The sequence below is a fragment of the Megascapheus bottae genome, chromosome 3 (genome assembly GCF_031878675.1).
Source record: "Megascapheus bottae isolate mThoBot1 chromosome 3, mThoBot2.hap1, whole genome shotgun sequence".
In the NCBI taxonomy this organism is placed as follows: domain Eukaryota; kingdom Metazoa; phylum Chordata; class Mammalia; order Rodentia; family Geomyidae; genus Megascapheus; species Megascapheus bottae.
In genome coordinates, this window is record NC_143511.1 from 22,017,746 (window position 1) to 22,044,229 (window position 26,484).

At 35.3% G+C, this 26,484-nt stretch overlaps 1 protein-coding gene and 1 non-coding gene across 2 annotated transcripts in view; both read left to right on the plus strand.

Moving 5' to 3' along the window:
* The window catches only part of LOC150065052 (aldehyde dehydrogenase, cytosolic 1), a 44,355-nt gene that overhangs the window by 3,992 nt on the left and 13,879 nt on the right, over positions 1-26,484 (plus strand). The window contains exons 2-8 of the mRNA XM_090329634.1: positions 5,213-5,317; positions 12,131-12,271; positions 15,298-15,427; positions 17,312-17,373; positions 18,967-19,095; positions 20,660-20,773; positions 24,291-24,393. Of these exons, the coding sequence (XP_090185760.1) occupies positions 5,213-5,317; positions 12,131-12,271; positions 15,298-15,427; positions 17,312-17,373; positions 18,967-19,095; positions 20,660-20,773; positions 24,291-24,393 (784 nt within the window). The remainder of the gene's footprint in view (positions 1-5,212; positions 5,318-12,130; positions 12,272-15,297; positions 15,428-17,311; positions 17,374-18,966; positions 19,096-20,659; positions 20,774-24,290; positions 24,394-26,484) is intronic.
* Positions 12,494-12,600, plus strand: LOC150065053 (U6 spliceosomal RNA). The gene has a single exon (XR_016535077.1). It is a non-coding gene; the product is annotated as a U6 spliceosomal RNA (small nuclear RNA).

Consider the following 26,484-nt stretch of genomic DNA (forward strand, 5'->3'; position numbering starts at 1 on the left):
GAAACAGAACACAAGCAAGCAGGAGAATGGTCAGAAATGATATGTTAAAAGAATGCAATCAAAAGTTCAAAGACTCCAAGAAGAGCTAACTTTGAATGTGGGTGTTACAGAAAAATCCTGTTAGAAGGGAAATTTGGTATAAGCCTGATGAGGTGTCCCTGAAGCCTGGGAAGAACAAAGATACAGAAATAATAGCACATTTAAAGTCCCTGTGATGAGAACTGGTATGTTCAAAGAACTGTCACTAATGTAATATTACTGAAATCAAGTGAATAAAGGATAGAGAAGGTGGAATGAGACTAGAGATTTACTCTGGGACCACATTGGCTGATGGAGTCTATTTTCAAGAAACCATGAGTCGTTGAGACAAGATATGACTTGTGTTAAAGGCAGAGGTGATTGTGCTGTAAGACTGATGACATTTGAGAAACACTCTTTTTTAATATTTTTATTGTGATTAATAGAAGGGTTGCATTATATTCACTCGATAGAAGGTGCATAACTTCACAAACATTGATACCCTTTCACATGACATGGTCCCCATTTCCCTCCCACCCTCCCCTGCTTATCTTGATTTTCCCCCTTCCCTATCCAATTTCAAATAACCAATTAAACACATATAAAATATATCAGATAACAAGGTGAAATATTGTAACAATATGAGATAACCAAGGGATGGCAAAAGAGAGGAGCGATAACATAGTACATTAAGGACAACAGTCACTCATTATGTGGCTTTTGTTTCCTTATCCTGGAGGTGCTTACATTTAGTGTCTTACTATTTGGCCTAATGTCTCTAGATTTTGTTCTATTGTAAATCTAAGAAATACTCTTTAACCTCTGACTGAAGCAAGATTTAGTTTGTGGCTTGGAGATAGATGAGAAAGAATAACTGAGTATCAGCAAGGGTAAAAGCTTAACAAACTAATACTGGATTTAGTTTCAAACTTTTATACTTATTTACTAAAATAAGCTTGTCCAACAAGTTCTGAAATCCTTAAGTTTGATGTCCCCTGTCTCTGAACTAACAATATTAGCAATGCTTTGAAAAGCCGTTGTGAAAACCAACTTACTGGGACATTTTGTAGTAGTTTGTGGGAAATACATTGTCCTCAATAACTATGTACTCCTTCTTTCTTTTTTTCTTTCTTTCTTTCTTTCTTTTTTTCTTTCTTTCCTTCCTTCCTTCCTTCCTTCCTTCCTTCCTTCCTTCCTTCCTTCCTTCCTTCCTTCCTTCCTTCCTTCCTTCTTTCTTTCTTCTTTTTCTTCCTCTCTCTCTCTCTCTCTCTCTCTCTCTCTCTCTCTCTCTCTCTCTCTCTCTCTCTCTCTCTCTCTCTCTCTCTCATTCTCAAGACAACCACTCTACCCTTGAGCACAGCACCCACCACTTCTGCCTTTTTCTGTGTATGTGGTACCAAGGAATCAAACCCAGTGCTCTGTGCATGGTAGGCAAGCACTCTACCACTAGGCTACACTCCAGACCAATGATCCATTCTTAAACATTCTTTTATAAGAGAGTTCCTGGAGTTCTGACATGATTCAGCTCTTATTGTTAGAGGAGTCTATATGTGTACTTATCACTGTTCAAAATTAATTTCATGTTTTAACTTCATTAGAGGTTCAGAATTAACTTATGGAAAGGAGTTGGTAAAGATAGTATTATCCTAATACTATTGTTAATTCTTATTATATTATTAATGTTATTCCAATGCTATTGTTATTCTAATGCTATTGTTATTGCTTATTATTATATTATTAATGTTATTCTAATGCTATTGTTAAGCTCAGCAATCTGAACTCAGAGAGCATGCCTGGCTTAGTAAGGATTGCTCAGCATTTTATATATGAAAGCTCAGTAGACTGGATTCTGATCCTTGCCATTTCAGATCTCACACTTCTCCATTATAGCTCTTTTCTTAACTCCTTAAAACAATAATAATCTTACTCATGAAAACTTAGTGAACAGCAATATCAAAATAAATACAATATTCCTATTCTATAAGTGTTCTCCATATTAGAAGTCTTTAGCACACACTTGGATTTCATTTACTAAATCTCTCATTCTATGCCTCAGTGGGAAGACTACGTGAAAAACACTCTCAAATAGTGTGAAAAGGCTGTGCTGTTGTCTCACATTTGTAAACGTAGCTACTCAGGAGGTTAAGACTATGGTTCAAAGCCAGCCTGGAAAGGAAAGCTTGTGACACTTATCTCCAATAAACTCTCAGGAAACCAGAAGTGAACATGTGGCTCAAAATGGTAAAGTACTAGCCATGAGAAAAAGAACTCAAGGAGCACTCATGCTTCACGATTGATTAAAAAAAAAATAGAGAGTAGAGTGGGTGTGTCAAACTCCCTGAAGAGCAATCCAAGCTAGATTTTAGACCTCAAAAAAGGCTCAGGTAATGTATACCATGACAACACTATTTGGTAAGGAAGAAAGGTCGTGAGAATGCAGACACTGATGAAATAAGAAATCTCTCCCTGACTTACATGTGGTTATCTGGTTCAAGGTAGTGAAATGTGGAGGCAGTTTGGGTCTTTATGATGCGATTGTGGTGAGGAGATGCATGAGACATTTTCTAAACTTAAATAGCAACTCAGACAGAGCCATAATCAAAGGAACTCAAGCAAATGGTTGTATCATAATTAAATGTTTAATAGTAATAATCTAACAAAGAAAATCCTTAAAATAAATAAAGTGGACTCCCTGAGTCCCAGGATTGTTTTCTAGTTTCACTTATCTGGAGTTAGCCAATTTAAGAAATATTAAGTAAAAGTTTCATAATGTTTAAATTTTATATCTATAGGAGAGGTATGATGAAATCCCGCATCATTTTACACTGTCCCATTGAGAAGTGACTCATTTCTTTCTTAGGTGTCCATGTTATATACAGTACATGCACTTACTCATTTCCCACCACCCAGTACACCAGATCACTGATCAGTGTGCAAGGAGCCCTTGTTTTGCTTTAAAAAAGATCTCAAAGTGCAAAGGCCAGGATGCTGTCAGTTTTCGTGGTACAGAAAAAGGTCAGAGCCTGGTACCACACTCACACCTTTAATTCTTACTTCTCAGGAGGTTTGAGATATGAGGATCATGGTTCAAAGCCAGCACAGGCAGGAGAGTCTATGAGACTGTATCTCCAATTAACCACCAGAAAACCAGAAGGGGAGCAGTGACTGAAAGATGTAGAGTGCTAAACTTGAGGAGAAAAGCACAGAGAAAAGAAATGAGACTCTGATGTGAAGCTCTAGGACCAACAAAGAAATAAAAAAGAAAGAAAGAAAGAAAGAAAGAAAGAAAGAAAGAAAGAAAGAAAGAAAGATAGATAGAAAGAAAGAAAGATAGAAAGAAAGAAAAAGAAAGAAAGGAGAAAAAATGATTAGAAAAGTATTCCTTTAAGTACACAGTTGAAAATGAAGTGAGATATTTTGAGAGATGTCATCCATGTAACTCTTATTAGAAGGTAGTACTTTAATTATTCTGCATTGTAAATTTCTTCCTTTGCCTAATTTCTAAATGGAAATTTGTCATACATGTATATATAGATAGATAGATAGATATTCAGTGTGCCTATATCTATATCTACCTATATAAGTATATATCCCTAACTATGGGATATATATTTCCCTATCTATGGGAAAATGTCTTAGCATCTATAGGCTTAGCATTACTGATGGCTCCAGGCATTCCATGAAATACTGCTAAATATTGTGTATAGAATCTTTTACGTTTCCATAGTCAAAACTCTTTGACACAGAGTATGTGTGGTCTAGCATGTCTGTACAATGCAATGACAATGTGACCTTGGTAAGTGCAGTACTGTCTTTTCTCTATTCCTGTATGAAGTAACAAGACCGAAGGAGCTTTAAAGAAACAAAAAGCATATTCATATATTCATTTAATTTAAGAAAGACTGTTAGAATTGCTTACCTCTCCATCCCTTTATTATTTATTTTAATATCCCTGGTTATTTAAATTTTGAAATAGTCATAAGTAGAGGAAGTTATACATTTCAAATTTTTGTGAGGCTTGTAAAATTATGAAATAACCCATTTAATTTTGAATAATTTCACATTTATATATACTTTGTTAAAGGAAGTTTGAATTATGCCCTATGTTAGCAGCTTAACTTTTTATTCACAATCCCCCTCTCTTCATTGATATTTAAGAACCTTGCAGAGGTTGGCCTAGTGGTAGAGTGCTTGCCTAGCATGCACGAAGGCCCCAGTTTGATTCCTCGGTATCATATACATAGAAAAAAAGCCGGAAGTGATGCTGTGGTTCAAGAAATAGAGCTCTAGCCTTGAGAGAATCTAAGGACAGTGCTCAGGCCCTTTGTTCATGGTTCAGCTGTGAGGAGGAATATACTAAGACATCACTCCCCTAAGGCTTAAGTTGGTTGCTATATTAAATGCAAGTCACTTAGTTATTAGCAAGTATCACTTAATTATTAAAAATTCCACAGTGATAGCTATCAGGATTATAATTCTGCAAACGAGATATTTGGGATTGGTTATAAAATGGGGTGGATAAAAGCTTCTTTGCTAGCTTTTTTGCTCCACAATAATTATTTACAACACAGTGCTATTCTTTGTGTGTTAAAGTGTTCAGGGACTATAGCATAGACTTGGCCAGAAGAAGAAAAGGGTATGAAAGGAGGATAGAGTCCAATGTACTTAGATGCAGGGAGTGCTGTGGAGAAATATAGAGTATACCCAGATGTGGAAAGAATAACTCCAAGTCAATCCTTACTTCTCTGGCAGATTGAATATAGGCCATAGATGAGAAAATTCGTCTTGTCCTGACTAAGATAAATTCTGCTGAAAGTGCCAAATTACACAATGTTTCTTAGAGTGAATCAGCACAAATTTCCTAAGCAAGGTTTTATTTTTTTTTAATCATAAGTCAAAGCTTTAAAGAAGTAACATAAGGAAGGCATTAGATAAATAATCAGCCATTAGTCACAAACTGTAGTGAGTGTGTTATAACACGTGTTTTTGTGTACATGTGTGTGTGCTTGTGTGTTGGAAGCGTGCATCTTCATATGTAAAATGTCAGAAACAACCAGGTATTTTGAGAGAGCTAGGGATATGCAATATCAAGGCATGTTGTGGTAATTATCCAAGTTTAAGTTCATAATATTTTCCAAAATTTTGTGGACCCATTTAAATGAGTGCTTACCTCCTTTCTCTTTTGTATCAACAGATCTTCATCAACAATGAGTGGCATGATGCTGTGAGTGGCAAGACATTTCCTGTCTTCAATCCTGCAACTGAAGAGGAGATCTGCCAGGTAGCAGAGGGGGATAAGGTAAGTTTAGAACATGATTTCTATTCCATGTCTGGTTTCTTTGTTTCTCACCCTTCTAAGTTCCTATACCCCACTAGAAGTTGAATATATCATGAAAAGATAGATAAACAGGCAGTCTGGGAAAATTTTACACAGCATCTTTGATACAGAAAGGACATATAGCATTCATGTAATAACCATGACTAGGAATTATTTTTTCCTGATTATTTTTCCATTCAAATATTGTCTGTTTTTTCCAATATACAATATATTACTGAACTGATCTTATGAGAGCTGATCAAATGAGATTATATAAAATAAGATGATTATCTATATTCATATCATATAAATAGATAATAGGAGATAGTTTTATATATGAAAAAGTGATCACATGAGAACTGATGAAATGAGAAATCATTTATATAAAATTATCCTTTTTAAGTTGCTAGATAAAAATAAAACTAATATAGAACTATTGGAAATAATAGCATACCAAGTTATTTATATAAAAGTCATGGAATTAACATTAATTGATGCCTTGAAACTGAATATGTCATTATGAACTTGTTATATTTGGGGCTAATAATCACAACAGAAACAAAAGTCAGATTCATTTAATGTCTCTTATTTTATTCTCAGTGCTTTTTTGATTTGGTACTTAAGGCAATCATACAAAGAAGATACTATTTTTAGCTGCATTCTAAAATGATATTAAAATGGTGGGATACATAAATTTACTCAGTGACCTTGTAAAATAAGTCTTGAAATTAACACTTGAACATTGTTCTGCTAAGCTAAGAGCCTATCATGAGCAAGATTACTAATTTTCCTTGTGATTATCATAAAAGTGAGGCAGGATAGTATTAAATACGTTGAGGTATAAGAAGATGCAGGCCTCCTGAACTTTGATTTCAACTGTATGTCAAAATGTATCTAATTTCTTATGATTTGTCTGCTATCAATGTGAATCTCTGAGATCTCAAATCACAAACACAGACTAAGCCAGACAGGCCTACTCTCAGCCAGAGAACTCAGGGAGTTTTACCTGGTATGTAGAAGGCAAAAAATTCATTCAGATTTCAACATTATCAGGATATAACACCTGGGCTTTGGGAGTCAACAAAGTAAAGAAGTGAGAAACAGAATCTAATTATCATGTGTCACTCACTTTCCAATTTTATTTCTGGGTATATTGAAGAATTCACTGGAATTCTTCATTCAGGTTCTCACTGACTCAGGGGAAAAGTTCTCAGACAAAGTTCTTTGTACTATTACTCAACCCTTTTTTTTTGTTTTGTTTTTAATGGCTTCAGTCCCAGGCCATCTCATCAACCAAATAATTCCAACTTCATCCCGCCCAGCGTCCCAAATATTACTTGCTTGTCTCTGCCTCTGTGTCGATCCAGTGTGGGCGTCAGGAACAGGGCCAAGTCACCATCTGCAGGAAGAGTTCACAGGTCCCACATTGGTTTTGTACTCGGTTTCTTTGTACTCTCCTCTGCATAAACCAAGAAAACAGAAAAAGATACTTGGAGCACTGATCACAATACAGGAAGATCTTCAGAATACTAGACACAGGAAGCCTCAAGCCTCAATCATTATGTTTTCAAACTTTTTCCAAGTCTGTCTGGACAGAGCCATTCTTTCCTGCATCATCCTATAACATTGTATTGGTCTCTGATCTCTAGTGGTTGTAGTTTATCCATTGAAGAAGCCTCAGATAATTCTCCATAATGATTACTTTATATTTCCACCAAAAGTGTATTAAGATATCATCTTTTATTCACACCTTTACTGGCATTATGTCTGATAAGAGCCAGTTGCTTTATGGTAAGGTGATATCAATAAAATATAATTTTTAATTGTACTTCTCTGATTACTGGTGATATTGAACAAAATTTGGTTTTACTGGTTTACCAATGATAGATCTTCTTCTGAGAAACATTCTTTTCAGATCATTGCTGCCTTCCCTTATTTAAAAAAAAAAAATAATTGGGAATTGAACTGAGGAACTTTTGTATACTAGAGACACAAATTCTGTGTGCTTGATTTTTCAGATGGGATCTTAAGCTTTGATATGGCCCAGCCATAGACCACAATCTTTCTATCTCCACTTCCCATGTAGTGGGAACAGGAATATACCTCCCCACACCCAACACCTTCATTTACTTGTTTTTCTTTGGTACATTTTGCTATATATTCTGGATATTAAGTATTGTCACATGGTCTGCAGCTTTTTTCATTTATTTTATAGGCTTCCTCTTCACTTATTTGCTCTGCAAACTCTGAGTTTGACATAAAAATATTTATTTTGTTTTCTTATTTTGCAGTATGAGAGTAAAAACAAACAATGCCCATACCCCTATCACAGTAAATATCCCTATAGTTTCTAATAGTAGTCACATAGCTTTATATCTTCTATTCAGGTTTCTTTTTGAGTTGATTTTTGTATTCAATGAATGATTAAATGTTTGATTACCAATTCTTCCAACACCATTGATTGAAGAGTTGATCCATCCTTTTTTCTTTGTACATTTCTGATATCTTTGTTGAATATTAATAAGTTATAGAGGCATGAATAAAATAAAAGCCTAGATGTGGACAAAATGGCTAGTGTGTCATTCACACAAACATAAATAAAAAGGCTGCAGCGTTATTTATTAATGACAATTAAAGAAATTTTTACTTTTTTTTTTGGTCGGTTGTGGTGTTTGAACTCTGGAGGTTACAAAGCAAAGTACAAATATGGTGGGAACTGTTTTCTTTTCACTTCAGTGGCTCTTTTGGCTAATCCTGAAAATGCTTTTTTAAATAATATAGCATGACATAACAAATAATTGGTAGAGATAAAAGTAAATGTCTATTAAAGTAAGTGCTTATGATAGGTGTAATAGTAAAACTGGTCTGATAACTATGTTCTCCATTCATTCTATGAATAAGTTTAATTTGGGAATTACTGAAAAATTCAGTTCTTTCTTAACTAGGCCTAAGAACCATTGGCTGTCATAAATATTTATACCACCTTCACATTATCAGATTGTGATTATGGGCACTTATTTTTAAAATAAAAAACACTTTAAATAGCATAGACCACAGTGCTAGAATGATAGCCAGTGTATCAAATTTATTTATGGTTAATTCAAAAACTATTTCCTTGGCAATGCCAGTCTTTGAATAAAATGATAGCCTTTCAATTAAACAAAACCAAAACCTTTTCTGTGCCTATATATTGGGATCAGTAAAGCTTGATCAAAACTAACTGTAAATAAATTATCTAAGATGCACACTTGCATTACCATAGTGTTTTATGATAGGTTGATAAGAAAGATAACCAACTGTGCACATGGGCTCACACCTGTAATCCTAGCTACTCAGGAGGCTGAGATCTGAGGCTCAAGGTTCAAAGCCATCTCAGGCACAAAAGGACCTTAAGACTCTTATCTCCAATAAAGTGGAAGTGGGGAAGTAGGGCTTGGCTCAAGGGCAGGATGGTAGCCTTAGACTGAAGAGCTCAGGGATAATGCCCAGGCCCAGAGGTAGGGTGACAGCCTTGAGCTGAAGAGCTCATGAACAGCACCCAGGCCCAGAGTACAAACTTCAAGACCCAAAAAAAGAGAAAAATAACAGCAGTTTTCCTATTACTCATATAGACTAAGTGATTAGGCCTGCTGTAGTTGTGTTGATAATGAATGTATATATGTATATGCAAATATATATGTATATATCTGTGTGTGTGAATGTTTTGTCATTTTTTCTAAGTAATATAATATGGCATCTACTTACTTTTTGAATAGTATCAGTTAATCTAAATAATCAAGACATGATTTAAACATATGAGAGGATACATGTACTTTATATGCAATATAAAAGATCATTCAGCAAGTTAGTTTATCTGCAAGGGGATCTTGAAATAAATTCCTCGTAGATGATGAGAATGGCTGTATTTTTGCCATTTGATAGAACATTTTAGGAGACTCTCTTCATGTTACCATTTCCTCATTAGAAAACTGGGAATAGTGTTATAAAATGATTTTTTATTAAAATCTTAAGTGGATAAATGAGCAGAAGCAACCAGATTTCAGAACTGCCTTATATTGTTCTAAAACAATGTTGTTACCCCAGTTCTAATCCTGTAATATTAAATAAAAACTGTGGGAAAAGGAAAAATTCAAATGACATAGATATAAGAAAACCTGAATTTGTACCAGAGTTCTCTAGGGATCTGTTTCTTATATAGCAGAATTATTTGACTTAGAGCCAGATTCTCCACATCATTTTGGGAGACCAGCAATCCCGTATTTGGCTAAGGCCCATGGCAGAAGAATTCAAATGAAATCTGTGTCATAGGGCTCTGTTTAAACAAAGAGCTGTATGTATTTTATAAGCCAAGGAAACCACAAATCATGCTGGCAATCGAATTCTTGGTCATTTCCCCTCCCCCAAATAGTACTGTGTTGAATTCAATTTGGAAAAGGTTAAAACATGTTGGTCAGAACAATATTTAAATACAAAACTTAAAAATATTTATAATTAATGGAATAACCGAACATGTGCTTTCTATTTATTTTATACAAAAACAAGTGATAAATACACCTATTTTATTGCAAGTATTCATTTTTCTCCCAAAAGTTTGACAGTGATGTAAACCAATGTTTGATGTAGCATAATGAAAGAATCTTTGCATATAGCCAGTAAGTATTAGCAACAAATCAAACCAGTTTCTAGTCTTTAAAACATTTCTTGCACTAGTTCATAAGAGTTTGATAGTAAACAGGGGTGGTCTCTGATTCACTAAGCTTTTTTCAACTAATAATTTTTTAGCTTTAATCAAATGAGATAGCAATACACAATTAGTATAATATCAATGGATTATTTTTCATATGTTGATCTTATTTAGGTTAGTGGTATGTCATATTGTACTCTTTTTTTTGTTTTGTTTTTTTGGTTGGTCATAGAACGTGAACTGTGGTCCCCTGGGCACTATCTCTGAACTCTTCAGCTCGAGGCTACCACATTACCCCTTGAGCAACAGCACCACTTCCAATTTTCTAGAGCTTAATTTTAGATAAGAGTCTCATGGACTTTAGTGCCCAAGGTAGCTTTGAACCATGATCCTTAGATCTCAGTCTCCTGATTAGCTAAGATTATAGGGGTGAACCACCATACCCTGCTTGTATTGTACTCTTGTGTTGCTGGGGAAATGCTCCCATTTTACCACACAATCACAAGTGTAAAAACCAATATTGTGACACACAATGTAGTATATTCAAATTAAGTAAGGGTCTCAAAACTGTATCATAAATGTTGGTTCTCTATGTGCAGAACAGCTAATATCTGGTGTTTGAGTGTGTTACATGCACATTTCTTATTGTTTTTTTTGTGTGTGGGGATTTAACTCAGTTATAAATCAAGGAGAATCTATGTTATAAAAAAGTGTATTTGGAACCAGGAGTTTGGCCTAGTTGTAAAGTGCTTGCCTAGCTTGCACAAAGACCTGGGTTTGATTCCTCGGTATTTGCATTTTAATTTTCAAACTTGTATGACTGATACTTCCCAATGGAATATAACCTAAGGACAGGTATATAAATTTTAATTTCATGCCTTTCCAAAGGAATGCTTCATTGTAAACTACTTCAAACATTTAGTTCTTTATTTTTCTCGTATCATAATTTGCAAAGTAAATTATGCTCCTGCCAAAACTTACCACTTACTGATCTATTGTATTTTTATGATGGATAGATTTCCATGTATTGGTCAGTCCTATGTACAAAAAATATAAGACTAGAATGAAATATGCCTTTAAGATATTTGCAACTAACCTGATGAGAGAAATCCCATGTTACTAGTAATAAAAGAAGTGTTAGACTTGTAGTAAGTACATTCTTTAGGAGATGAGTCTGAACAGAGGTCTATAAGAGAGGAGAGAATCAAGGCAAAGTTTGAGGAAGTAAAGATGTACACTTAATTTAGAAAAACAATAGAAGTTCCAACTTCTTAATATAAATGTGGACTTACTCTGTTGGTGGATATTTTCTTAAATCAGTGTAGTTTTAAGCTGAATATTATTAGAAAAAAATAGCTTTACTTAGTTGAGAATGAAAAGGATTAGGCAATCAATTTGGAAATGAGGGCTTAACACAGGCAGACTCTTCTATAGATTAATCTGTTCTGCCTAGTACCTTTTTATCTCTTTTCCCTCTGCATATAATGAATTAGTGCAAGGCCATAATCCTTTACGGCAATGAAGTTCAAATTCACTCTTCTGAGAACTCTTCCAGAACATGTATGGATGATAGAGTCTCTGGAGTCACTAGAATAGATTTGCTATTTGGGCTCTTAAGCCTTCTACATTACCCTTCTAACCAAAAGAGGAAAAGAAATTGTCTATAGATGGTCTACATTTAAAACTTAGTTCAACAACTTTTGGGTTATGTACCATCTCTCTCTCTGTCTCTCTCTTTCTGTCTTTCTGTCTCTCTGTCTCTCTGTCTCTGTCTCTCTTTTTCTCACACACAAAACATGCACCCAACACACACACACTTAGGGAATAAATTTGTCTTATATTATTACTGAGAAATAAACGACTGAATATGTGTGAAGTGTAGCAAAGAATCTTACAGATGTATGATTAACACATAATCTAGGAAAGCAAATATTAATAAGGTATGGAGTTTATCTTTCTAAAATTATTTATTCATCAGGAATCATTCCATCTCACAATGGTGGTAGGGAATGGATTAAATGTGAAGCATGATCTATTTTATAGAGTTGTTGCTATTACATTATACAAATAAATATGTAAGCCTATTGAATTGAATTCCTGATAACTTACAGGCAGATGTGGACAAAGCTGTGAAGGCCGCAAGACAGGCTTTCCAGACTGGTTCTCCATGGCGTACTATGGATGCTTCAGAGAGGGGACGCCTACTCTTCAAGCTGGCAGACCTGATTGAAAGAGATCGTTTGGTGCTAGCAGTGAGTAGAATCCAAATTGGATGATATCCAAACTGGGACCTCTCAAAAAACATTCAGAATTGATTCATTCTTTGTCTTTTGTTATTGTCCTTCTTTAAACCAGATAAACATGTTCAAAACACAGGGCACCAAAATTTAAAACAGTGACAATAGGAAAAACCAAAAGGGGGGGGAATAAAAGAAAAAATAAGTTCACATAGGATATTTAAAAAAGAAAAAGATGTGCTCGTTTCAGCAGCATATATACTAAAATTGGAACGATACAGAGAAGATTAGCATGGCCCCTGAGCAAGGACATCACACAAATTCGTGAAGCATTCCATACTTTTTTCTAGAGACATAAGGCCAAATAGTATGACACTAAATGTAAGGACATCCAGGATAAGGAAACAAAAGCCATATAATGAGTGATGTTACCCTTAATGTACTATTTTATCTCTTATCCCTTTTGCTATCCCTTGGTTATCTCATATTGTTACAATATTTTACCTTGTTATCTGATATATTTTATATGTGCTTAATTAGTTATTTGAAATTGATAGGGAAGGGAAGAAACCAAGATGAGAGGAAGTGTGGGGAATGGAAATGGGGACCATCACATGAGAAAGGGTATCAATGTTTTGAAGTAATGCACCTTCTATCTGGTAAATACAATGTAACCCTTTTGTTAATTACAGTAAAAAATCTAAATATAAAAAACAATCAAAATAAGACAAAAAGGTGAACCAATGCAACAACAATACTCACAAGGCATTATGTTGGAATGAACTTTAAAAGTTCTGGAGGGATCAAAACTTTACAGGAAGGAATGGGAGATACACTAGTTCTCCTTAGTACAGGTCAAAAGTTTTTTAAAAATGTCCAGAAAAACAACAAATTAAAGAATTTTTTTCAAATGGAACAGCATTAAACTGCAGAGCTTCTGTATGGCAAAGGACTTAGCTAGCAAGTTAAATAGAAAGCACACAGAGTGGGAGAAGAACTTCACTAGCCATGCAGCAGACAAGGGCCTCATATCTAAAATATACCTACCGCTCCAAAAAAATTTTATTTCTTAAAAAAAAAAATCCTCAAAGAAACAACCATCCAGCTTAAAGGCCTAGGCTAAAGACTTGAAGAGAGACTTCCCTGAAGAGGAAATAAGAATGGCCAATAGACACATGAAGAAATGTTTAACATCTCTGACTATAAATGAAATGAGATTCCACCTCACTCCAATTAGAATGGTCATGATCAAGAAATCTAATAACAACAGAAACGGGTGGGGATATGGCCAGGAGGGATCATTTCTACACTGTTGGTGGGAGTGTAAACTTGTTCATCAACTATGGAAAGCAGTATGACAATTCCTCAAAACAGCTCCCATATGACCCAGCAATCTCACACCTTGGCATTTACCCAAATGTCCAGAAGCAAGGCCATACTAAAGCTACTAGCACTACCATGTTCATTGCAGTAATATTTACCATTGCTAAGATAGGAAATCAACCTAGATGTTCCTCAGTAGATGAATGGATCAAAAAGACGTGGTGCTTGGCTAATTCAGCAAAAGATTTCACAAATGGCCATCTTTTCTTTTCTTAGATATGTCTGAACACAATGTTCACAAAAAGTTTTATTTCCTTTTCTTTTTTTTTCTTTTTCTTTTTTTTTTGCCAATCCTGTGCTTGAGGTCAGGGCCTGAGCACTGTCCTTGGACTTTTTCAAGGCTAGAGCTCTACCACTTGAGCCTCATCACCACTTGCGGCTTTTTTTTTGTTTTTCTTTTTCCTATGTATGTGGGGCCGAGGAATCGAACCTGGGTCTTGGAGTGCATCCTAGGCAAGCATTCAACCCCTAGGCCAAACACCCAGCCCATTTTCTCTCTTTTTCAAAGGCAAAATAAACAATAAAGACAGAAAATCATAGTTTAGAGAAATTACATTTTAATGTCTACCAGTTGTGTTTATCAATTTTATCAGTTATATGAATCAGCACAATACATAAGTTGGAGAAGGCATTTCTCCCTTGTCTTTTTGAGCCAGGCACTATAATCGAGCCAGTTTAACACAAACTAATACTCAGCTTCAATTTCAGGAAAAGGAATGTTACCTTCAGGATATTAAAGTGGCAGTAACAGGAGTGCTTTATTATATTTGAAGAAATTAGCAATTACAATCAAATGATAATTTCTTACTTGGATATACAGAATAATTCAAATTAAGCCAAAATATAAAACCAGAAGCTACTTACAATAAAACTATCCTGGGCTAACATGTTTTAAAAGCAAAAAAGGCTTTGGTAAATTTTGACTTCCCTTATTTATCTGATATATAGTGTTTAAGTATTAACTACCTCTGTTAGCATGAGTCCTTTATGAGGACAACAAACACAGACACACAAAATCATTATTGTTTTAATTTTGGGATAGTTTAGTTTAGTACAGAGGCAGAATAACTTTAATAATTAATCATTTATACACTTCTGCAAGTGACCACCCCAGAGAACATAACACCCTAACGAGCTCAAGAGAAAAAGAAAGGGAAGAAAGTCAATCTAAAACGACTACTAGACCAGAAGATGTTTACATTTGCAGCTTGACTCTTGAAATGATAATGTGGGGAATAGTACATAGCTTTAAAAGTCTACAGAAAATGTATAGATTAAAAAAAACATGTTAAGTTTGTATGAATAGAATACTTATATCTATGCATAATATGAAAATTAAACATCATTGTCAAATAATGAGGAATATCCAATTATACTATCATCACAGAATACCTAGAAAAGTTGTTAGCTGGAGATAATCAAGATTCTGATAGAAAATACTATCCACCCACCTCACTACTATCTTGCTCTCTGACCAAAATCAGCTTAATATGTCACTCTTTTTAGGTCTCCCTTTTTAAAAGAAGACTTAGACAAGATGATTTAAGATTCCTTCCAGTTCCAAAATGCTCTAGCACATAAAGACTCATATTATTGACCATATAGTTTTTCTTCTGATTTTTTGTGAAATTTTAGTTATGGAAGGATTTGCTTTTCAGACAATAGAGTCCATCAATGGAGGAAAATTATTTTCTAACGCTTACCTGATGGACTTAGACATGGGCATCAAGGCATTGCGCTACAGTGCTGGCTGGGCTGATAAAATCCATGGCTCCACCATACCAAGTGGTAAGTAAATTGGGGAAACCACCAGGGTTATGTGTAGTGGAGAGAGTGTTATAGACCTGAATTCTTTGAAGATGCTAACCAAATAAATCTTAATTAGTTTTGCCTTTATTTTAAGCCAACAAATTTTGTGTGTGGGGGGGGTGAGGGGCTTGAATTCAGGACCTGGTCGCTGTCCTTGAGCTTTTTCAAGGCTAGTACTCTACCCCTTTAAGCCACAGCATCACTTCTGGTTTTTCTGTGTATGTGGTACTGAGAAATCGAACCCAGGGCTTCATGGGTGCTAGGAAAGTACTCTATCAACTGCTAGGCCATGCTCCTGGCCTCACATTTTTGAATTTATAAGTTAAATTTAGATTAAACAAATTATTTTTAAAGTTGGGTATAATCATGCAGAAGACAGGACTATGGGTAGTTTAGAAAACATTCAATTAAGAAGATTCTTTCGTTATTGTCAGCCTTTTTGGGTGGTTAATTAGTGAGAAAAGTCTCACTCACTTCCCTGCCTGGGAGGCCTTCTAACTGCAATTCTCAGCTTCATGTGGAGCTAGAATTACAGATATGAGCCACAGATGCCTGGTGAGAATATTCTTTATAGTTTCAATTATTGAGTTAAGTAAATTGTCCCTCAAAGGGCTAGAACTTTTTAACACTGCCTTCTGAAATTATTTGAATTCTATTTCCATAGTGACTTTTACATCCTTGCTCTAATGTAATTATTTAGTCTTCCTTTCATGTTCCATTATAAGTCTGTCATGGTCCACTGTGCCTGTTCAGACTCAGTAGAAGTATACCAGACCAATTAAGCAAACTCCTGATTTGGTTCAAGTAGTCCAAAGTAAGATGAGACTGTACTTACAGCTAGATTTAATCATCTCTGTATATGTCTTTGCTCCTATCCGATATTTAATGGGGTATGTACATTACAAATTCAATATAAAAATATTTCACATAAGCAAGCATTTGGGAAACATTAAGGATAGAATTTAAGCTGTGTAAATATAAATCGATTCCTCCAGGACTGAACCTGCTATGCATTCTTTAATCTAATTAGAACATTCAGTTGGTTAGAAGTGCCAGCTTGAAAGTTAAAAGAATAGACAATGGTTGTGCCAAAAAGTATATTTATTTTCATGTGATAATTTTATTACGTTCATAATTTTTACTTTCCAAAGTCATGGGAAAGCTACTGAAAGAGATGGGTCTTGAGAAGAAGAATTGTTGTAATAGCAAGAACCTCCCATGGGAACTAAAACCCGAACTGAACACAGAAAACAAAACTCTCAGAATGGCTATGAAACATTCCCATGATTTCGTGACATTGAAAAGCATAGAAATGTCTTTCACTTTCAGCATTAAAAAAGGAACATTTTAGAACAAAGTCACAGACAGTCTTCTTACTGATAGACATTTTACTATTTTAAAACCATAGTACCCTTTTAGGAAGAGATTATACCGCTACCAGAACAATGAGCTGCTGTAAATGCATTTGAATATGGTTCTTCTTTTACCTAGAGATAACTCATGTTCTCTGTCATTCTTTGTCGATAAACTTTGAAAATAAGGATAAATATTAAGTTATTGTTCAGTTTATCTTACTGTCCTCTATCTTTATTTTCACTTTTTTTCTGCATGTGGTTTCTAACATTCCAATTTGCGCTCTTTTTCTTGGGGGGAGTAGGAAGGTGTCATATATTTCTTGGCAAAGCAAAAATTCTTTCTCTGTTTCTTTCTCTTTATCTCTCTTTTCTTTCTATCCTTCTTTATTGCTTTTCCTTCCTTCCTTTTAAATTAGTGTTAACATAGTCCTTTGACATTAATTTTAAACCCCTTTCATGAGTGTCAAATGCATTTGCCTATAGAAGTGGCTTATGCCTTATTTTCCAGATGGAAACCTTTTCACTTATACAAGACGTGAACCAATTGGAGTTTGTGGCCAAATAATTCCTGTAAGTTATTCTTCCAGATGATTTTCTCTGGGGGTGAGGGAGGGAAGGGATCAAAGTCTTTTGCTCTTTCTAATTTAAATGCATTCTGATATGTGCAACAAGTAGGACATGTTGAATTTGATCTTGCTTTACTAACCTTGGATATCAATTAGAGAATCCAGAAAAACAGCCTAGTGTTACTTAGTGTTTATGAACAGTTTACTGTTTAAGACATGTACTATGTACTCATTATTAAGAGCTTGCATTACAGCCAGTCTCCTCAGTGTTCACACAGGCTCCTCAGCTGTGCGACTTCAGTGGGACCTTCTGTGGCCTACTACTGTTTCTGCTTTACATTCCTTAGCTTGGACAACAGGAGGAAGCAGAGTTTTCAGATGCTGAAACACATTTTTAATTAAAACAGAGGAATGAATTCCAGAGATGGAATACTGTACAGAATACATCTTTAGAGAACAGACTTGGGATACTATGGTCTCCTCTGTGTTTTTGTGAAATCAGGATGATTTACTTTTTAGAAAAAAGATAAGGAGAACATCTAAATATGAGAGACATACTGAAAAGAAAAGCTAAAGATCAGACATGATGAAGCATTCTATAGTTTCACAATTTCAATGAAATTGCAGTACAATTATACTGATATTTTTAGTAAAATTGCTCATTAATTCAAAAGCTAAGCAGGGTGTTGAAACCTGAGCCATCCCTTTCTTTGTTTTTTGGTTTTTAGGGTTTTTTTTTTTGGCAGTTATGGCACTAGAACTTTGGTGGGCCTGAGCTCTGTCCTTGAGCTCTTCAGCTCAAGGAAAATACTCTACTTTGAACTATAGCACCATTTCCAGATTTCTGGTGGTTAAATCGAGATAAGTGTCTCACAGACTTTTATGCCCAGAATGGCTTTGAACCACAATCCTTAGATCTCAGCCTCCTAAGCAGCTAGGATTACAGGCATGAGCCACCAGCACCCTGACCAGTTGTTTTTCTATTTCCAATAATCCTCAATATTTTATCAGAAATCATCCATAATAAACTCTTATACAAAAAACAAGTCATTTCTCTTATTCACATAGCTGCTGGTGATTTTGCTAATATCTGAACTCAGCACTCCACCTCTAGACCCTAGATATTACATTTTGTCTCTAATAGTACTTGTCCTAAGTATTGTTCAGAGAAAAAGCACATATCTGCATGAAAAAGGCCCTGTTTTATTTAACACACACATGTTGCCCTAGACATCAATACTGCTAATAATAATACTGAATGTGTTATAAGTCATCAAAGGACAGGAAAGAGTTCGTACTTTTGAATACAGATAGCTTACAACACAAAAATCCATGCAGTAAATTTTCCTGGTAGGAAAAAAAATGACAGTATTTGAGTATATTTGGGTGCTCACCTTTCATTTTTCTATCTGATTTCTGCAGAACTAGTTATCATTTACCACTTGTTATAACCATAATTTAGAATAAAATGGATGATTACACCAAACTAGGAAATTATTATTTAACATCTACACCGAATACCTCTAATGTTAGAAGTGTCATCAGCACATGTGGCTTTGAGTAACACAACGCTCTATTGTAAAATATTGTTTCCTAGTGGAATGGCCCGCTGGTTATGTTCCTTTGGAAGATAGGGCCAGCCCTGAGCTGTGGAAACACTGTGGTTGTCAAACCAGCTGAGCAAACCCCCCTCACTGCTCTTTACATGGGATCTTTAATAAAGGAGGTAAGTTTCCTGCATAGACACACACAGTGACTAATAGAAGGACCTCACTGAGTGCAACAGTAATCTGTCCTTTTTACAAGTGGCTCCTATGTGGTACATGTAGAGATTCATGTAGCAAGAGCTCTGGCTGGAATTTCTGGCAGCCAGCCCGATGAAAGCTGTCCAAATGCATAATAGGAGGGTAGAATCAAAGGCTTAGAGTCAATCACCTGGTGACCAATTCTTTCTTTTGTTTAGATGTCATACTCATAAACTCATAGTGAAATGAAGGCACCTTTTTAAAATGTTATAATGTTAGGCTTGTTGGAGTTTACCACTGACGGCCTGGTAGCTTTTACAAGTTAGTTTAAGGTTAGTTTAAACTTAAAGGAATATTTGACCCATATGGTAATATGCTTGCTTATAATTCTTAGCCACATTTTTGTATGTGCATATATCTCGATGAATCAATAATTTAGATCCCCTTTCCCATCATTGTTTATATTTTACTTCTTGTTCAGAGTGAAAAGGGGCACATGAAACTGATTATCATCAACTATCCTAATTGAGAGGATATACCATGCCTTGAAAGCAATCTCTTGTCTTTTCATTCTTCATCAAAATCAAAACAATGTCATCACTGGAAGCATAAAATTTAGAAACTATGCAGGAACTCTTAACACATGACTTCAAAATGTTCTTTATGTCAAATTAAAAATAAGCAAAAGAGATGTCAAAATCAGGGAAAATAATATAAATAACATTAAATTGGTAAGAGCCTGAGACTGATGTCTGTGAAATTTCATCCTAAATATGTAACTATGGCTTACCTAATATTTTACTGATTAAATGATATAAATGGGGATTTGCAAACCAATTCTTTTTTTCTTTATAGATTTTTATTGTGCTTAATAGAAGGATTACATTATATTCACCAGATAGAAGGTGCATTACTTCACAAACATTGATACTCTTTCTCATTTCTTGGTCCCCATTTCTCTCCCTCAACCCCCACCATTCATCTTGCTTTCCCCCCTTCCCTATTCTATTTCAAATAACCAAGTAAACATATATACAATATAAGCACTGATCAATGACAGCCTTGAGCTAAAAATGTGGATCCCTTTTAATCTTTTAATTTCATAGAAGAGGATAAGTGTATTATCTTTTATTTCTTTTAAGTATTTTAATAATTCCCTTTAATTTATTGGAGGTGAGGAGGCAATGGGAATGGAATTCAAAGCCTCGTACTTACTAGTCTATTTTGGTTATACTTCCTTTCCTAGAGTATGTTTTTAAGCTGTATCGTGAAATTCAGAGATGCTATTATTCACATGAAGATACAGTAATCCACAGATTTATCCTTAGGAGAAAGTGTGCCTCAATAATGCATCCTTTGAAGTTATCTTATGTGAGCTAAAAAAATAAGATATGAAGAAGAAAGGAAGATAAACACATACATGTAAATTTCTCGGTAGAACAAGGCAGAACCTTAGCATATAGAAGTTGTCTCTATCCTCTACTCATTTTACAATGAAAATCTGATGGTTTTTTATTGTCACTACTTTGCATTTTTACCTCATAGGCAGGGTTTCCTCCTGGCGTGGTAAACATTGTTCCTGGTTATGGACCTACTGCAGGAGCAGCCATCTCTTCTCACATGGATATTAACAAAGTAGCTTTCACTGGATCAACCGAGGTATGTTACCATGTAATTAGCCAGTACCTCTAACCATCACCGGGGTGTTCTATGTAACTCTATTTAAGCGTACATTGTACATTGCCTTCTAACGAAACTTCTTTTTAATGATTTGTTCTTGTTTCTAGCTTTCTAATATGTTTATACTGCATAACCAGCAGTAGAATGAAGGAAATGAAACACTTCTTACAAAGCCAGAAGGACTGAATGAACTGAATGGGTTTCTTAGTTTCTCTTGGGAGAAGTACAGGCACTGAGCCTATGTCATGGGATTGGTGAAGTTTATGATAGAAAACATAAATTAGACCACAGAGATTTGTATGAATGAAGGCAACTGCCTTGTATAGGTTATGAAAATTAAACAGTAGCGCCTCAATCTGAGTTACTTATTTGGGATTATTTCTTCCCTGTATGTCCTGAAGGGAACCAGAAACCCAGTTTTCTTGATGCTACCAATGGCCTGGCCTACCTTTTCTCCCTGGTTCCTGTTTTGACAGATATAAAGACAAAAATAAGACAACAACCATGGGTAGTACAAAAGAAGAAAAAAGTCGGGGAAGAGGATGGGAGGGGGTGAAAAAGAGCATTCTAGTTGCTTGGCTCTTACATTTTAAGAACTCATTTCCATTGTTTCTTTCCTCCCCAAAGTCTTTACTTTTTACATTAGTTTAGCAAGTATGACAGCAAAGTGTCTCTACTCTACATGCCTTCTCACTTCCTCATTATTCCATATATCATTTCACTTCCCTAGGCTTTCACTTTTACGTAAGCCAAAACTACTCTACCATGACTACCCCATGTTTCCCTCTCCAGCTTACACCTTGTTTCTGTTATCCTAAGAACATTCTAAATATGGAGTCTTTTCTTTTGTGCTTCTGTTGTCTTTGGTAAACAGTTTGAGAGTGCATAGCAACTCCTACTTATTTCTATCTCTTACCGGAGTCTTCTCAAAGGCCACCTTCATTGTTCTTCAGAAAGCAACAGGACAAGAACTTCTTACTGAAATACTGAAGACTTAAATACCAACACTGATTTTAGAAGCCACACACATCAAACTGTGCATTGTTCATAATCCCCACTTGAATACTCCTATGCATCTATTTGAGGGTTCTCATTTGGCTTTGAGTCTGTTGCTTGGCTTACATTAGGAAACTTGCCAAATTCTCTTCTAAGAAAAAAAATAAATCAGCATTGTTTTATCAATGAGACACATTCTAGTAAGTTAATCACTTCATGGTAGCACTAGATTGGGTTAAAATAAAATCCTGAAGACATAAGATGAGATACAGTGAGTGAGAACATTTGCAATAGAGTTTGTATTTCTGCTCTCCAAGGCCAGGCCACAATGTCCTGGAGCACCTTGCTTACCTTCCAGTCTCAGTTCTTATCTTTATCTTCAACACAGTGGAGGAAAATAATGGTGAGACTTTTTGCCAAGTAAAAGAAAGATATCATGGTAAAAAAATTATGATTGCCTTGTTCTTCCCCTAGCTACTTTTGTGGGAAAATTCAAGCCAACCTTTCATTTGTAAAATGCTCTCTTATTCTTGGCTCCTATTTCTGTCCAGGTTTGTGTTGGTTCTTAGACATCTGTAGCTTTTGCCAAGGCAAAGTGGATTTGTTTCCATAGGGTTTTTTCAATAACCCTAACTCTAACTAGGAAAGGTATAAAAAGCAGGAGTGCAGGGGTGGGGAGCAGAGAAAAATCAGGGACAGTCCAAAGGGGGAAGAACAAAATATTTCATGTCAAAATGGAAAATGCTTCATTATTTTGGTTAGCAAATGGTCCTCAGAAACCCATTGTGGAGGCTGGGTGTGTTGATCTACTCCTATAAGACCAATACTAGGGAGGAAGAAATCGAAGCAACACAGGTACTAGGCCTACCTGGGCTATAGAGAAAGATACCATCAAATAAAGAATGGAAGAGAAGGAATGAAGAGGGAGAGAGAGAAGAGGGAGAGAGTGAAAGAAGAAATAAGGGAGAGAAGGGAGACATGGAAGATAGAAAGAGGGAAGGAGAGAGGGAGAGAGGAAGGGAAGGAAGAATAAAGGAAGGAAAAGAAGGGAAAACATAAGTTGTGAAAGTAAGTGTAAATTTCAAACAGATTTTTTTCCAATGAAAAATGACTTTTATATTATTCTTACAAACCTAGCTTTTGGAATTTGACTTAACCCCATGACATATTGAAATAAAACAAAATATTAATGATCCATTCTCTAATGTATAGCAACAGTTAGATGAGTACCCATGCAAACTGTAAATTTTTATTTATTTGAAATAAAACCATTTTATTAAAAATCCTATATAAAATTTAGGAATAAACACTAAGAATAACAGATGGAAAATAAATAATTGTCCCTAAAAATAAAAAAAAAACAAAAAGGCAAAAATCATGCTATTAGATTGTCGGTAAATACAATAAAGAATATGTAATTATTGAAACACATCAAGTTTTAGAGACAGAAAAACAGAAACAGAAGAAAATATTCTTAATGAAAAGTAATACAGAAATAGAAAAAAATGTCTTTTTCTGCAAAGGAATAGTTAGCATAAAAGAAGAAAACAAAATTACAGGACTTCAGTACATTCAGTAATAACATATAGCACAGATCCAATTTTTCTTCTATCCCATTGACCTAAACTGTGTTGGAGAAAATGGTGAGCAATTAGAGAAATATAAATATGTGATACGGTATATATGTGTGTGTTGTATGTATGTATGTATGTATGTATAGTACAATTCAATGCAGGCTCTGGCAATCTCTATGTTATCCTTTAGAAAATCATGAGTCATGTCAACAAACTGCAAGAAAAAGCTAGGGTATGGGGGCACTGGAAAGGGAATATGAGAGAGAGAGACAGAAACAGAGAGAGACAGAGACTGATAGAGAGAGACAGTGAGAGAGAGACAGAGACAGAGACTCCTGAACATTAGTAGAAGAATAAAATATAAAATAGATACATTGCAGCCGAACCCGGCTCATGCCAACAATTTTAGCTACTTACACTGAAATACGATAATCATGGTTCAAATCCACCCTGGGTGTTAAAGAACGTGAGACTTTTATCTCCAATTAATCACTAGAAAACAGGAAGTGGGGCTGTGACTCAAGGGGTATTGAGCTGGAGAACTCAGGGACAGTGCCCAGACCCATAGTTCAAGCCCCATGACCCACTCCCCCCAAAATAGATACATTGCAGTTGTGTCATGACATGTCTAGTCAATTCACAGATGAAGTTCTAATGACAAGGAAATAACCTCCTGCCAAACATATAGTTCACTATTATGTTCACTATTATCCACTCTCTTGCCTGTGAGCATTTTTCTCATTCATCTCATGTGTGTAAACTTGGAAGAGGGAGCCTTTTATACACAAAGGTGCTAAATCTTTGAAAATGCTACTCCATGCGTCTCAACACATCTTAGAATGGCACAGACATGATATAAATTTTAAATATTAAATGAACCTTTCTTTAGACAGGTGGACTAAACCTTTAGCAATGATCCATTTCAGGTTGGCAAACTAATCAAAGAAGCTGCTGGGAAAAGCAATCTGAAGAGGGTCACCCTGGAGCTGGGGGGGAAGAGCCCCTGCATTGTGTTTGCTGATGCAGACTGTGAGTAGCCACCCCTTTGTTCATTTTTCATCTTTCTTCCTCTCCTGAAATCAGATCAAACAATAGAGTGAATTTGAATGTTACAAATGAGGTTGCTTTGGGCTCTACTAGCAGAGATCTGCAATAGAGCAAAATCTTGATACATAAGGCCATATAGTATGAAGCTAATTGAAAAGACCTCCGGGATATTGAAACAAAAGCCATATAATGAATGATTGTTGTCCTTAATGTACTATGTTGTCTCTCATCTCCTTTGCTGTCCCTTGGTTATCTCATATTGTTACAGTATCTCACCTTGTTATCTGATATATTGAATTTATTTGTATTTGGTTATTTTAAATTTGATAGGGAAGGGGGGAAAACCAAGATGGGTGGGAAGTGTGGGGGGGGAGGGTAATGGGTACCAAGACATGTGAAAGGGTATCAATGTATGTGAATTAATGCACCTTCTGTCTGGCAAATATCATGTAACTCTTTTACTAATCACAATAAAAAAAACAAATGAGGTTGCTTGGAAAAGTAACAAATTAACCATAGTCCATATCAACTCAAAAGTTTTTCACCTAAACACACATATAATCATGTGGAGAATAGGATGTGATATCATCATATGTACCTTAAATAAAATAAGGGTTGCACTTTTAGTAATTCTAAGTCTTTAATTATTAGCATTGCTTTAGGTAAGATGAGGGATACCAGACATATTGGGTTGAGAACAGGGAGACAGTGATTTCATATTTTTTCTTGGTCCATTTGCCCTGGGTCGTGTGTGCATTAAATGAAAAGGCCAAAAGTAAATGAAACCTATTTACAAACATTTTTCCTATCTCCAATAATTGAGTTTACATATTTGAAGTCTACAGCAGTGGTACAATCCAACATTTATTATTGTAGGTTCATTGTTGTTATATTACCAGATAGAATTTTCATAATTCCTTTGTAAATAGGAACTCAGTTGTCAAAATAGATGGTCAAATATCTCTGTGCATTATTGATATGAGGCTAAAAGTAGAAGGTTTCAAGTGTTTTGTGGAATCAGATTCTATTGTGATATTAGTTGAAGGGTTTTTTAAAAAATAATTACTACCACTTAATCATTCTGTAAATATAACAAGAATTCTAATTCACCAAACTTGTCTATAAAACACTTTTGTGTACCTTAGTTGCTTTAATGTTGAATTGACTTGCAGAATTAGGGTCAAGAAGTCTCCCATTGATCAAGATGACTGATCAAGACACACACACATACACAAACACACACACACACACACACACGAAGTGTTTATAGGTATTCATACTAAAATATGTGTGATTTTACACTGATTTTGAAAATGTTTTCCTTACCAATAAAACCATAAGTTGGAAGAGTGATTGTAAATATCAGTTGCTATTGCCGTTACTTTTTCAGGCCTATCACTTGTGCTAATCACCAAAATATTTAAGAATATTTCAAAATTATTTGAGACATTAGACAGTTCAGATTTTTTGTTAACTAGGTAAAAGTAGAACCTCAAGTAAACTTATATTTAGGCAAAAATATTGCATCCATGCTTAGTTAACTTACATGTTATAACAATGGAGTATATTCACAGCAATGGAGTATGAACATATTTATTACCTATCAACAGATAGTTGTAAAAATATTTTGTAAAATAATTCTTTGTAATAACATTCAATTTTAGTATAAAAATTCACATTCTTAGTGATGTTCATATTAAGCCATAATAATTACTGCCTTTTCTTTCAGGTCATAGTAATTTTTTTTGCCAGTCCTGGGCTTGAGCTCAGGGCCTAAGTCCTGTCCTTGGTCTTTCTCAAGGCTAGAACTCTACCACTTGATCCTCAGCACCACTTCCAGCTTTTTTCTATGCATGTGGTACCTTGGAATCAGACCTGGGTCTTCGTGCATGCTAGGCAAGCGTTCTACCACTAGGCCAAACTCCTGGCCCCTAGTAATTATTTTTTGCCAGTCCTGGGCTTGATCTCAGGGTCTGAGCACTGTCCTTGGCCTTTCTCAAGGCTAGAGCTCTACCACTTGAGCCTCAACACCACTTCCGGCTTTTTCCTATGTATATGGTACCAAGGTGTTGA